The 14,691-nt window shown below is 40.4% G+C and overlaps 3 protein-coding genes across 4 annotated transcripts in view; 2 read left to right on the forward strand and 1 right to left on the reverse strand.

The window, feature by feature from the left end:
* Positions 1–13,877, forward strand: part of LOC116053078 — a 65,740-nt gene extending 51,863 nt beyond the window's left edge. Inside the window, exons 34-36 of the mRNA XM_035993669.1 lie at positions 12,617–12,733; positions 12,981–13,102; positions 13,191–13,877. Of these exons, the coding sequence (XP_035849562.1) occupies positions 12,617–12,733; positions 12,981–13,102; positions 13,191–13,253 (302 nt within the window). The 3' untranslated portion in view covers positions 13,254–13,877. The remainder of the gene's footprint in view (positions 1–12,616; positions 12,734–12,980; positions 13,103–13,190) is intronic.
* LOC116053083 (mucin-2-like) overlaps positions 1–14,691 on the reverse strand; it is a 183,976-nt gene that overhangs the window by 121,758 nt on the left and 47,527 nt on the right. The gene's annotated exons all lie outside the window — the stretch shown is intronic.
* The window catches only part of znf638 (zinc finger protein 638), a 32,203-nt gene that overhangs the window by 15,881 nt on the left and 1,631 nt on the right, over positions 1–14,691 (forward strand). The window contains exons 15-30 of the mRNA XM_035993682.1: positions 1,242–1,355; positions 1,449–1,489; positions 1,654–1,806; positions 2,221–2,349; positions 3,169–3,207; positions 3,633–3,758; positions 3,866–3,992; positions 4,394–4,564; positions 4,703–4,737; positions 5,431–5,595; positions 5,714–5,848; positions 6,035–6,073; positions 6,168–6,308; positions 6,850–6,941; positions 7,124–7,147; positions 7,651–8,232. Coding sequence (XP_035849575.1) covers positions 1,242–1,355; positions 1,449–1,489; positions 1,654–1,806; positions 2,221–2,349; positions 3,169–3,207; positions 3,633–3,758; positions 3,866–3,992; positions 4,394–4,564; positions 4,703–4,737; positions 5,431–5,595; positions 5,714–5,848; positions 6,035–6,073; positions 6,168–6,308; positions 6,850–6,941; positions 7,124–7,147; positions 7,651–8,232 — 2,113 coding nt within the window. The remainder of the gene's footprint in view (positions 1–1,241; positions 1,356–1,448; positions 1,490–1,653; positions 1,807–2,220; positions 2,350–3,168; positions 3,208–3,632; positions 3,759–3,865; positions 3,993–4,393; positions 4,565–4,702; positions 4,738–5,430; positions 5,596–5,713; positions 5,849–6,034; positions 6,074–6,167; positions 6,309–6,849; positions 6,942–7,123; positions 7,148–7,650; positions 8,233–14,691) is intronic.

The following is a 14,691-nucleotide window of genomic DNA, read 5'->3' on the forward strand; positions in this document are numbered from 1 at the left end:
CTAGAATTAGGAAAAGATACTGTATACACTCATATACTGTAAACCAGCTTAGGAGTGAGACCTAAGCTGGTTTATATGAGTGTATATCTTTCCTAATTCTATAGGTATTGTTCTTTTGAACTGATTCACCAAACCTCTGTTTTTTTTTCCGTGTTTCGGAGCCGGGGCTGCTGGCGTCGGGAGCGCCGGCTTGTTCCCTTTCCCTGAGCAGCTCCAGCATCTCTCATTGCCTTATCCGCCAGCCCACTCCTTTGTGTGTAGTTCAGGTTTTAAAAGGTGTATTTACAAAAGTCGTGTTTTGGGAAACAAGAAAATGTAATTTCAATCTCTCTCCAATAATGTATACCGTGTAGTGGCACGGCTTTCCAGCTTCAGCCTGCAGCCTGCTCACTTTCGTCTTCCTTCTTCAGGAATCAATTTAAAATCTCTTCCACAAGTCTCTCCCTCAACGAATCTCTCCCACCTGCCGCTTGTGCCTGGTTAAATCAGCGTCACACAAACATGCCCCCTCATGTGTCACGTCAGTACTGACCCTATTGACATTCACTAAAAGACCTGTCGTAACACTGGCAAAGTGTGTTTTTGGCCATAACTCAAGAAATCCTAAACTAATTACGACAACATTTCACACAAATGTCTAATAGGATACAACAATGAAGTGATGACATTTTAGATCCATATGGTCAAAGGTCAACTTCACTGTGACATAATGTACTGCAAAAACACCTGTGGAAATTATTCAACGCTGTAACTCAGTAACAGAAGGAGACATTGTGACCATATGTTTACGCCATATACGCAACTGTTGATCATGAGGCTAATGAAGATGTAGAGAAAGCAGAAGCAAGGGGGTAGAGGGGTCACTAACAACTTTGATCTCCACTGCTGATGTGACTTCTACCTCTGCAGTCAGCAGTTGAAACGTGTATAATATTTTGTTTGCATAGGGTTATTTTAATGACATTCATCCAACGTGCTGCACTTTATTTTCAAGTTAAAAAATACTAAAATGAATCCCAAACCTTACTTGTATGGTGCACCTTCACAATTATATTTTAGTTAAAAAGGTTATTTAGAAATTGTTTCAGATTTCAGAAATGGAAGGAAAATTAGGCTTTGGGTTATGGAATAAAGTATTTACCTTTGGGTGTTGATCTGGATCCAACAGATATAAAAGGTAAGGAAGATGATGATCTTTTCAAATACTGATATTCATGTTAATTATATTTGATCTTTTGAAGGTCCTGTTACTGCAGTGGATGCAGCGTCAGCCAGTGATGCCTCCAAATGCAATGCACATACCCGTCCCACTAAATGGGGCAGGGTAAAAACGTGCCTGCGTCCATTCAGAATAAGTAAGAAATCCTTTAAAAAAAATTCTGTATGTGATCATAATCCTGCTGTCTTTCACTTTGTTGACTTACATGTTTTTGGTCTCTTTTACACAGAGTGCCTCAAGCTGAAAAGCTGTTTATTTGGAACACCAGAAGTAGGTTTCTTTGAATAACTTGTATGACGTACTGCAGCATTTACACGTGTTTTTGCAGTCTGGGTTTATTTGCCACAAACAGCCACACTGACACACTTAGTAAAATAATGAATCTGGCCTATGTTGTAATTTCCAAACAGGATCTCTCTCTATCTTTCTTAAAGTATAATCTACGTGGTCGCAAGCAGTTGCTCATAACCAACCTGCCTGAGTATTACAACGGCTGCTACACAGAAAAGGATCTTGCTGATTTTCTCATACCCTTTGGGTTTCAATATACAGATGACAACCTCCATATTGTTCCTCTGTCTGGCATGGTAGGTGCCGGGTTGTAAATCTGCATTGGTTTTATTTATTTATCGCAAATTTCTGCTGTTGATCATGAGTTCTTAAGCGGATTCTGAGATGTTTTTTTTTTTGTTTTGTTGCTTTTTACATTGCACAATTGTAATGCCTTTTTTCTTTTTCCATTTTCATGTGTGTTATGCAGTATTTACATTTCTTTTTAAAGATTGTAAAATTGCATTTAACTTGAACTTGCAGTTGAACATCCTTTGGATCATTCATTATCATATGTTTGCATACTTATGAGTTTCACATAGGCACCAATAGTGTAAATATAACAGCGTATTTTACCTATTTTAACCATATTGATAGATGTGAAATGCTATTGCAAAAGTACTTAGTAAATAAAAGTAGTAAATCATTTTTGTTTCTGGTTTTTCTCTCAGGCCTTTGTCGTGATGCCGAAAGCCCAGGATGTTTACACCTTACTTAAAGCCTCCCAACTGTATAACATTACTTTCAAAGGGTCTAAACTTTGTTTCCGTGTAATGGTCAACAACATTACAATGACACCGGTAAGCAATAAAATGACTGGTAAGCAAAAAAAAATATTATTGACTGATTTGTATAGATGTTCATTTGTTAAAGGGTGCTAATTAAAACAGATTTTCACCTTGATTATATAACCCCCCCCAAATTTAACATGAGCAAGTTTTGGTTTCCGTAGCGGCCAGGCGCTTGTTATGTTGCAGGCATGGAGCACAGTAAGCGGCGCTTTAGTGTGGCTTTATTTTACATTGAAAAAGCTCTGTAAAACTGCAACCCACCATTGAATCAAAATAAAACGTTCCTCTTATTTGTGAAATAAGCATGTGACCCGTTTAAACTCCACCCCTCAAAGAATTGGAATCGAGAATCGATAAGAACCGGAATAGAAAGGAAGAATCGGAATTGGAATCAGATTCGTTAAAATCCAAATTATGCCCAACCCTACCAAACGGCAACCTACAGCAGAACAAAAAAACTTGCAAAGTTCGTGAGAACTCTATGGGGGACAATTATTTTTAAAACTCACGTTTAAATTATATTTTGTGAGAGCAACCACCTGTCACTCAAATAGAACGCTCTAAACTCTGTATCATTAGAGCGTTCCGCTTTGAGTGACAGGTGGCTGTTCTCACAGGAGGCGAGCATAGACCGTAGGCTTCATTCAGCTCGCGTCAGCTCCAACCAATTTTAGAATTAGCTGATGTCAGGCACTGCCAAGATGGTGAAGGACGGAGCCCACTTTGAGATTCATTTCGGCTCTTCAGAAACCTATGGCTGACGTCATAGAGAATATGCCCATATTTAATACAGTCTATGATTTTAAAACTCTGATGTTTCTCTTTTAGCTTTGGTTTTATAAATCGCTGATGAAGCTGATGCGTCATGTAAGTGAAACACACACTCAATCCCTCCTCATTTATAAACTGCTTTTAATCTTGTTGGTAAAAGTAAAAAAAAAAAAAGTAAAAGCACATTTTCAATGGGCACTGTACTAGTGTAATAAAAACTGTAAACTATTAACGGTGATGTAAAACAGTGAGGGAGTACGGGAAGGTCCAGGGATAGGATAATGTCTTGTGTTGTATTTATTTTCATGTATCAAATCAAATGAATGCCTTTTTATTGTCATTGCATGTTCAATAAAAACTGCATTTTTCTGTCTCTCATAAAAGAAAACTGTTCCCGTTCACTCTTTTCAAACTATAAAATATTGGGAATGATATAATGAAAGTATTACCTATTATATTAGAAGAAGAAAAACATGACAAAATATTATGGTTTGGATGTTCTCTTCCTGTTCTTGATGCAGCAAGTATGTGACGATGGATCGAAAACAATATTCATCAAGAACATTTCATGGCGTCAGTCCAACCAGCTCAGAGAAGATTTGGAAAAAATAAATTCTGTTAAGCACTTCCTGCCTCTCCTCAACAAGGTATGAACAGACACGTACAAGTATGTCTGTTTTGAGTGGCTTTTAAAAAAGACTTCCTGTTGGTCTTACCTGTCAAGTATGTATGTGCGTGTGCTTGTGTGTTTCAGGTGTTTGTAGAATTTATATCCATTGGCGATGCCGATCGGCTCGGAGTTTGGCACAGTCTTCTGAAACGAGCCCCTTGCTACGAAATCCACAGGCTGAAAATACCATGCAACAGCGATGTATTATATTGTAAGTCTTAGTGGGGGGGGGGGGGGGGAATGTTTTGTTTTTTAATTTGGTACCAGTTAGTGGATGCAAGGGTTAATGGGATCCTGTCTGAGATATATTACCTGGAGTTAGATCGATTGATTCATTCTTTGCTAGATGTTTGTTACTAAAAAGAAAACTACCAAGTCTTTCTCCAACTTGCTTCACTTCACCACTATGAACCATCTTCACCGGCATCAGAAACTTGTTGGAGAAACACATACAGTCTGGGCAGCCGCATCTGAAGAACTTTTATAAATGAAATGCCGTTAATTGTTGGCAAGAATATAGTGGAAAGTATTACAAAATATTAATGATAAAGATTAAAAACACAACTACTGCAGGCCGCTGTTGACATTTGGTTCATTCTTTTGTTTGTACAGCACCAAAACTTTGCGGGAACATTCTGCCAGACAGTAAGCATGCTGTTGCTGGGGCAACTGTGCGGCCAATAAAACTTGGTATTCCACAGCGCAGTGTTGGACCAGTTTGGGTCACAATGAGAACTAGTCCCTTCTTGTTCCCTACCATCTCTCCTTGGTTCATCATCCCAGGTAAGAGAGACTTTCTTACGATGACATAAGTCACCTTATGGGATCTAAATTAAACCTAATAGTTTGATGGTACCAAATTTACTATGGTAAATTATTCAGTAAAGTAGCTGTTTGCCTATGTTCACTTTTAACTCCAAGATTACCTGACAGTCAGAAGAGAGGAAGACATTGAGGTAAGCCCATTTCAGTTCAACTCTTATCATACATAATCCTATCAATGCTAATCAACTTTATAGTTTTGATGCAGGACCTTCAGTGTTTGGATCAAGTAGCTCATGAAAAATGAGGTGTGCCAAATTCAGAAGACTCCACATTTCAAAGAGTCAGATACATATTTAGAGCTATTTAGGTAAATATATCAGATCAAACTTAGTATTGGCAGATTCCCAGTTCTAAGAGAGTTGAATCAGGATCAGGACATCCCTAAATATACCTAAAGTTAGACAAGACCGGTGTTTCCCACATATAGACTTTACTTGGAAGGGCTTTTCAGGTATAGTAACGGCTGCCAAAGTATATTTTGCGACACTTTTATTGGCTTTAAAGGACAAATACAAGCTCCAGACACTGGAGACAAACAGGAAGCAGAGCCAAATTCATCAAATCAACTGTGATTTTAAGCACTTCTCTGTTGTTCATATTGTTTTTATTTTTACTTGTATTGTAAGAAATCATCATAATCTTTTCAACCAAACATCTGCCTATAATACCACTCTATATCTTGTTGACATTTATTTAAACAATACATTCTCGTATATTATCTCGTTTTTGCACATCTGATATTCCAATCTGATCCGACATCAAAATGTACCATACAGTTGAGGATTGACACATGAATTAAACTTAGTTCTTTGAATGTTTTATAGGAGGCCAGTACTCGTGGTTCCATGATCCCCACAATCATGTTGACCGGTTTGCCAGAAAAAAACTACAAGTACGAGGATGTGGCTGAACTGGTCTGGTGGCATTTCCCGAAATGGAACCTTCACTCCCTGTACTACAACATTACAGTCTTAACACTGCAGAGGAGGGTAAGGAGTAGACAGACTGTTACAGGGACAAACGGGACAGACATTGTAATTGCAATTTTACTAGTTAAATGGAGCTGTGTTATTTTAATTGAATTGTTTTTCCTTTCCTCACCTCCAGGCCTTTTTGTTTTTTCCCAGTTGGACAACGTGCTGCACTTTTGTCCGAGAACACATCGCATGTCCATTTTCTATCAATGGCTGCACGCTTGGTGTTCACTTTGTCTTGGAACACATGTATCCCGAATCCAGTGAGGTATGGACACTGGGAGAAACTAAAAAGGAGGCACTCTGGGCTGTAACACTTAGTGCGTTTAAATGCAGTTTAAAAAAAACGATTATATTCGTTAAGGTATTACCCCGATTTGATCAAACGCCATGTAAACACCTTATCCCGGTTAATATCGGAGTTCTAAGAATCTGTCTTGTAATCTTTTTCTAGGAGATGATGTACACAACTCTGATGAAGTGGAGCAACGCTGTAAGTCATTAATTGCTTATGTAAATCTTTTGTCAAGTGAAAACAGCATCTTTGGATCTCTGGTCCTTAACACCAACTATTTCTTGCTCTTCAGGGAGTTCCAGAGCCAACGTCTCTGGAGGAGCGGTTGATGTGTGTGGAGGTTTCTGAGGCATCTGTGGACGTCGTCAGGACGGTCATAGAAGAGGTGGCGTCCATCGCGACCTTTGTTGGCTTCTTGCCACTCGCCAACAGGGTACAGGAGCAAAAACAATTTTTAAGAATTTGAGAGAACTGCACTATCAGAGTATCTTCAGGCCTTAAAAAGTCTTTAATTTAATTTCCTCCAAAAAAAGGCCTTAAGTAATAAGAGTTATACATTTCATTGACAAATGTCTTAAATAGGGCTGTCAAAATTAACACGATAATAACAAGTTAATGCAAATTTCATTTAATGGCACCATTTGTTTTGGCACGCGATTAAATGCACGCATGTTCTATGATTTGGGCCTCAGGCCACTCCATAGTTTGGAAAATCAGGAAGCAGTCCAGCACCGCTGCACTCACCCAACAAAGATTACTGGATTCTCTCACAATTATTTTAACCACACTTAGTTACCTCAGGGTAGTTTACTACAGTATGATCAGTCATGCGATTAATCATGACTAAATATTTTAATCAATTTCATTGATTTCTATTTATCTTGAGTGAACTAACTTCACATGTAATAAGATTCTTGTGGTTTGTTGCTCTTCTCTCTTCTCTCTCTTTGACCGTGACTGTCGTTGTACCTCAGATATGCATTGAGATGGCCGACTCCAGCGGTGTAACCAAGGTGGTGGAGAAATACAACAATTGCTCACCAGACTCTTTGAATAGAGCAGCTTGGTACGCATGTGCCCTTTTAAAATTAGGGGTATGAAATGGGGTTAAATTAGTTGTATAATTACTCAAGTCTGTGTTTCCTCCGACAGTCTTTGTTAAAGCAGGTTGCCTCTGTGTGTTGATGCTTTTTTTTTTTTATATTTGACCTAACCTAAACTGACCAACTTTTTTTTCTCTCTCTCCAGGACTAAAGTTCAGCGTGTTGAGTCGTGAGTATATCTATATATAATTAATTTATATCAGGTTGCAAAAGCATGTCAATGATCAATGTGTTAACTGTTATTACTCGTAGGCAGGTGCAATGTTTTAAACCATTGTAAACTGATTAACCTTGTTTTTTGGGGCTGCTGGTTGGACAAAAAAAAAAACACATTTGACATCGTCAACAGGAACTCTGGAGAAATATGACTTGCATTTTTCACAATTTTTTGACATTTCATAGACTAAACGGTTATTGGTGTATTGACAAAAAGGTCTTCAGATTAATTGATAATGGAAAATATTCTTAGTTTGCACCATAAACGTTTGACAGGAAAAAGAGGGGTTTTTATGTAAAAAAAATATCAATTCACTGACATATATTTGGCATAAAGCAGGAGATAACTGAACAATTAATTCAGAGACACTGGATGAAATTGTATTACTTATTTCTATTTTTGAGAACATCACTTTTTTCATAAGTGACTGATGATCCTTTTGTTTGTAATTTTAGTTTAGAGAGTCTAAAACAGCGTCTACAAGATTCCAGTGAGATCACATTAAACTTTGAACCGGACACCATCAACGTCAAAGCCGAGCCCCCAGCTGTAAAATGTCAAACCCAGCATCCCTCTTCTGAACTATTGGATAATGGGTCACAACCTGCTCTGCAAACCAGTGACCCTGCTGGATCCACCATTTCTGAGCCCACCACAGCAGGACCGAGTGCTACGGCCGCAAGTGACGTAGCAATGGAGGAGGACTGTGAGAAACCAGGAACTGAGATCGCCATGGACTCCACTGTTGATCCTGAGGCAAATGAAGATGTAGAGAAAGCAGAAGTAAAGGGGGAAGAGGGTTCAATAACGACCTCGATCTCCACTGCTGATGTGACCTCTACCTCTGCCGTTAGCAGTGTAAACACGGTCCCAGCTGCTTCCAGTCCTGATGCTTCCAGTCCTGCCACCACAGTGCTCATGTCTGAAGAAAACTTTGCAAAACTTCCTCAGATTAGTACGGACATTTTTCAGGCCGTCGTGGCAGCAGTTCACAGCCCCAAACTCACCCCGGATAAGTCCCAGAGTGAAGAGAAGGAGTTTATTGTCATTGATGACAAAGTTGGTGATGATGATGTGGGAGACACAAGCCCCAAGCCTCAGAGGTCCTACTCATCTAGGCACTCCCCCAGAGCTAAAAGAGAGAGGCAAAGCTCAGGTGTGTCTTCTGTTGGCAAACGGACATCAACGAGGTATTCAAAAGACTCCAAGAGCTCAGCCTCTCCTTCACTCTCCTCACCCAAGTTAACTAAAGGCTCAAGCTCTTCTAGCTATGTCTCACCAAAAAAATCCAAGGACTCATCTGAGCCCACCAAATCCCCTACCAAACCATCGGCTGCCTCCCCTTCTTCCCCTGGTCACAAAACACAACATAGGAAGACAAAATCTCCAGCCAAAGCATCAAATACTGCATCCTCCGGGTGTAGAACCCGCTCATCCGCCGCTGCACAAGAAATGGAAAAGATAACATCAATGGCTACAGTCAAGGCTTCAGTGGAGACTCATTCTGAGCCTCTGATAGAAGAAGCAACAGACACAGAAAGCACAGTGGCAATGTCTGACCACACAGTGTCAGCAGAGGGCTTTGCTGCAAAAACTGTTGAGTCAGAGACAAAAATAGAAACCTCATCAGAGAAACATCCACCTCTACAGGGACATGGATTAGAGTTGAGCCAATCCCAGAGTCTGGAGGTTGATGTTCATGTCAACACATGCAAAGGCCGCAAGAAAACCAAAGAGGATGGGAAAGAAGACAATGTTGAGAAACATACAGAGGGGGAGGGGGACAACAGTGAAAAATATCAAATCCTTGGTTCACTTGATGAACAAACCGATAAACAGATGAATGATGCAGACCAAGACGGCAGCTCTGAAGTCCAGCCAACTGTACCTGAGGGAGGCCAGACTTTGCACGAGGAAAGCTTTCAGGTCTTGGACAGTGTCGACAATAAAGGCAAAGCCCGCCCACGGGAGTACAGTGAAATGGAAATAGACAGTTCTTTCCAAATGGTGGACAGTGTAAGCCAAGACCAAGCAGATACAGGTCAAGAGGACAGTCACCAGGTCCAAGATGACGGTTCCACAGTTAAGCAAGTGTCTGAGGAAGCAGCAATTCCTGCAGGCGACAAATCTGATAAAGATTCAGTAGATAAAGATCAGGAGACAAATAATGTAGATCAAGTGTTAGATACAGGTAGTAAACAAGCTCCAAGGGACAACGGAGATGGGAAGACGGGAGAAGAGGAGGACGAAGTCAAAGGCAAAATGCGTTCAGCAGAGTCCTGCAAAGCCTCATCAAAGAAACATCTCAGGACAGTTAAAATATATGAGACACGGGCTAACATGGACACCACTGTAGGAGTTTCTAAAAAAGACAAAGAGGTCAACGAGGAGATGGTGTATGAGATAGTAGATTCTGTTAAAGAAGAACCGGTTCAAGATGTCGTCACCACTGAAATGTCTGGTAGAAGAAGTGCAAGAGGTAAGAAAGAGGATAAAATTACATTAAATCTCACAGAAGCATTTGAAAAACCAGAGGAGGCTAAAACTGTGGAGGATGAAACTGCCAATGATGAACCACTCGTAACGACAAGATCTACCAGAGGAAAAAGGGAAAGAGCCACTAGAAAAGATACTCCAGATGAGACAACGATGAAAGAGGACACACCAACAAAAATGAGGCACACTCCTGCCAGAGAATCACAGGAACAAAACAGGGAAAGATCGCCAAAGAAAGAGGAGAAAGCCCCTCTAAAAGAGAGCACGCCATCAAAGAAGAGTGACGATGATGTAAAAGAGGAAATTGACTGGGATGCTACCTACGAAGTATTCGACTCTTTGGAGGACGAGCTTGTTAAGGCTGATCGGCTCGCCACAAGAAGAAAAGGAAAAAGGGGCAGACAGAAGAAAGACGTTAAAACAACTATGAAAGACACATCAAAGGAGGGTGAAAAAGTGGCTGATGAAGAAGAGGCGACATATCGGATTCTTGATTCTGTGGAGGACGAGGTGGTTAACGATCAGCCCCCCACAGGACAGTCGGACGAGAAAAATTCCAACAACAGCGACGAGCAAAAAGCTAAAAGTGCATCTCTCGCAGGATCACCCAAAAAAGATGCAACACCTATAAAAACAGAGGCATCACCTGAAAAAGAAGACACAGCAACATGTGGTAGCACAGTTGTGGAGGTAGATGCCAAGGAGCTGGTGACTCTGGATGAGGTGGGAGCAGATGAGGCTGGAGAGGAAAGAGCGCCAGAGAGCCGAGAGTTGGATGGGGAGATCACGGAGGGGGAGCTGCAAGCACTTGTCACTCTGGATGAGTTCGTAGAAGAAGAGGAGGAGGACGGAGAGGCCGAGCAGAGCACACTGGAGAACCGCCCACCCAGCCAGGAGGACGAATCAGAGGACTTCTTAAACTCAGAGGTAAAGGTCAAGATATAAGCACATCCAAGTTTTGTTTTTTTTTATGGGAAAATTACGGGGAAGCGCAAATTTAGAAAGCAATTACTACAGTTCTACAATTACAGATGCTAAAGATCTCTTGTGTCTGTTTCTAGACTTTGGTGACTTTAGATGAAGCTGGCGATGATGAGGAAGAGAAGCCGGACGAAGAGAATACTGAGAAAACCTCATGTACCGTCAAACACAATGATGATACAGGTGAGTGTTGTTCCGTCCATACATAGTACAGTATACTTGCACAAGTATATTTGCATTATACCCACAATAGAACTATTGATTGTCTAGTGATTTCAAACTAGTAGACCCTTTTTACAACAGGCCTGCAGGAGAAGCACAGGCGTAAAATAATAACCGTAACAATGGCTTCATCCAAGTGTCCCAGTAAGTCTTGTCAGTGAGTGAGCATGTACAATGCCAAAGCCCTGAAACTGGCTTACTTAAATGGATCGTTATTGTCTCAAGCCTTTCCTGCTCTTAAAAGTTAAAAAGGCAGCCGTAAAAAGGATCAAATGGCCGCACTAGTGATGATTAAGGTGCAAGCACTTAGCCAGATACGTATTATTTTTTATTTGTGATTAATTAAAAATGTTTCTTTTTTCATTTTTGTTGATCAGTGTCAAAACAGCCACAATCAAATCTGAGTTGATTTAATGTTGTTAGACAAGAACACATTGAAACTTCCAATGGGGGTGAGGTTAAACATTTTGCTGTTGTCCAGTTTTAGAGGAAAGTCTGAACTTTGTGACGCTAGACGAGGTGGGAGCGGTGGAAGAGGAGGAGGAAAAGGAATCTGTAAAAACCAGGACAAGAGGACGTGGCAAGAAGAGAGCCAGACAGACCCCTGGTAACACACACACACACACACACACACACACACACACACACACACACACACACACACACACACACACACACACACACACACATACATTCATATCTTTTATACAGTCATGTCATTACCCCAAATCTAATCTCTGGGGTCTCAAAAATACAAAATGTATAATTTTGACGTAAACAGCAATCTTTGGCTTCATTGTTTTCCAGTGATCGAGCTCTCAGACATGACACTTAGTTAATTAAAGATCATTAGTTTGCAGTTTGCTTTTCATTTGTTTGCTCGACCGATCATTATCTTTTACCACAGTGAGAAAATCTACCAGAGGGAAAACCGTGACTGCAATAGACGAGAGAGAAGAAGAGCTGGAACCAACTAGCACTGATGTTCTGCCTCCAACTCTACTCGATGCCTCCTCCTCACTGGACACAGATCCGTCCATGTTGTCAAGTGACGGCCAGCCGGAGATCCAGAAGGTCGAGGTGGAAGCAGCGAGCCCAGCTGACATGGAGGCAGCCTCTGCTGGGCAGGAGCTGCAGCCGGAGCACCAGACACTGGAGGGATGTGTGGAGGAAGGAGAGCAGGAAAAGAAGGAAGGACGGAGCAGGGCGGACCTTAAAGGTACAGAGAGCTGAAAGAATAGACTAAGCCCACATTGAGCTGGTATTTTGGACCAATGAAAATGCATCTTTCTGATAAAGTGGATGAAATACTTATAAATGCTTGTTTTACATTTAAGGCTGCAAGTAACAATTATTCCCATCATTGATTAATTCTTTAATCAATACTGAAAAATACATCTCTTGAAATTGCTACTTTTGTCAGTAAAACTGTCCTAATCTCCCTAAAATGTTATTTTCCTATCATAGAATACAAATAAAAGCATCCAAATCTCACTTTTGAACTGGAACTAGCACGTTTGGGCATATTTGCTTGAAATATGACTTAAAACAATGAAGCACTTATCAAAATCTTTGCAGATTATTATCTAAATTCTGACAATCGACTAAGCAATTAATCGTTTATGGCTTCGACTAACATTGATGCATGGATACATTTTTTTTTCAATTGTTGTATGATTGCTTTTAAAGCATTAAAGATGTTTGTTTGTTCCTTCACTTCAGTTGTGAGTAAACTGAGGAGGGAGCCCGTTGGACCTGAAGCAAAGCGATCTCGTTCTCAGTCTCCTTGTGTCGCTACCGACGTCAAACTGCCGCCATTCAAACCCAACAACCCCCTCGGTGAGACCCACGAACATATAACATCTGGAAACTTATTTGAAGCTGTGCTTGCCTTTGTTCGGGGGCTCAACTCCTTTGCGGACAATGTGACTCTGTGCAGGACTTGTTCCCCTCCGTGCATGTATGAAATGAACCAGAGAAAATTCTGATCTTGATGAAATTTCCACCACAGAACACACTTCCACTTAATGTAAAAACGACCCAGTTGCAGATGTTTGTTACAATTTTCTCCCGTCTCCCTCTTCAGGTCAGGAGTTTGTGGTCCCCAAATCAGGCTATTTCTGTAATCTCTGCTCCGTTTTCTACCTGAACGAGAGCACCGCCAAGGACCTCCACTGCAGCAGCCAGAGACACTACGACAACCTGCAGGTAAACACAAACACATACACAAAAATAAACAATAAAACACACTCACCTGGCCTTACACTGTGTGTGTTCTCCCTTCTCTTTTTTTCAGAAACATTACCAGAAACCATCAAGAAGTTCCAAACAAAGTTCTCAAGGCTACGTTTCTGATTGATCCCGACTCCAACTAATTACTTTTTTTTGGTCATAAATGTGAAAAAAAGTAAAGCTGAGCCAGTGAAACGCCAGCAGCTTTACAAATCAATGTGTATAATAAGCCATGTTGGTCATAACTAATTGCTGTATGGCATCTTTATTCATATAAATGTGTAAATTATACCTTAGCTGCCTTCTGTGAGTTAAACAGTTCCATTGCTTCCATCAGTTGTGTTCTGAAAAAAACTAAACATGAGCACAGTTTCTTTATATAGTCTGTTTACGTATTTGGATGATTGGAACTTTAAAGCTGCTACGTGACCTCTTTTTTTGGAAATGACTTAACATTTGCACTAAATTTGTGTTTACAACCACTTTAGCTTTATAGTGCAGAGTCCGCCCACTGTTAGATCAAATGTCTCAACTTGAATGGGTAAAGAATTAAGAATTGAATTAAGAATAAAGAACTGTGGTCCTTAACTTGCAGACAAACATTAGCAAGGTTAAAGATGAGATTTATTATTTTGTTTCTTGATGATAATGTGAAGACAATTTTTTGGAGAGATCTTTTCTTGTGTTTATTCTATGCAATGTTTGCTTTTTTGTTATGTCCTTATATATATATATATATATCTGAAATGACTCCAGTGATTCCATTCTTTTCACAATCAAAATGTATATATCTAGTAAATCTGGACCAGGTTATGTGTTAGAGAAAATCACATTATCACAAACTTTTTCGCAACTGACAGTCGCCAGTGGCCAGTTTTGATGTTATAACAAGATATTTTGTAACTGATCACGTAACACAAAACATTTCTTTATCTCGTTATAACGTGAATGTTGCCTGTTAAAATGTGAAAACATAGGCCTATTGTTAGAACATTAAACATACAGGGAGCTGCGGTGTTGGCAAATACCAAATGCTTTGCACTTGGGGGAAATTGTTGGGTCTCTGTAAATTAGGTCTAGTCTAGACCTACCAAATTGAATTGATAGCAAATGTAACAGCCTCTTGCTTAATATAGAATATAATGCAGTCTGGTCAGCGATAGGTTGGATCTGCCTCGTTTGGTGATGTATTACATAGAATTCTTCATGGGGGAGACAGAAACTACGCACTATAGCTTAAAGTGCCCATATTATGAAAAAAACAAACACTTTTTCTGGGATTTGGGGTGTTATTTTGTGTCTCTGGTGCTTCCACACGCATACAAACTTGGAAAAAGAAAACATCCATGCTGTTTTGAGTGAGATACGGGTTTCTGAATGTGTCCTGCCTTCAGTCTCCGGGTGAGCTGTTCAAAATCTGCACGACTTTCTACGTCACTAGCCGAAACGAGGGGACTAAACCATGCTAGCGCTAGCATGCTAGCGGTTAGCCCCGTCGTTCTCAATGGCAAAACACTGCTACAACACATACAAGTTCACCATAATCTACAAAAGAACTACTTACA

The sequence above is a fragment of the Sander lucioperca genome, chromosome 17 (genome assembly GCF_008315115.2).
Source record: "Sander lucioperca isolate FBNREF2018 chromosome 17, SLUC_FBN_1.2, whole genome shotgun sequence".
Taxonomy (NCBI): domain Eukaryota; kingdom Metazoa; phylum Chordata; class Actinopteri; order Perciformes; family Percidae; genus Sander; species Sander lucioperca.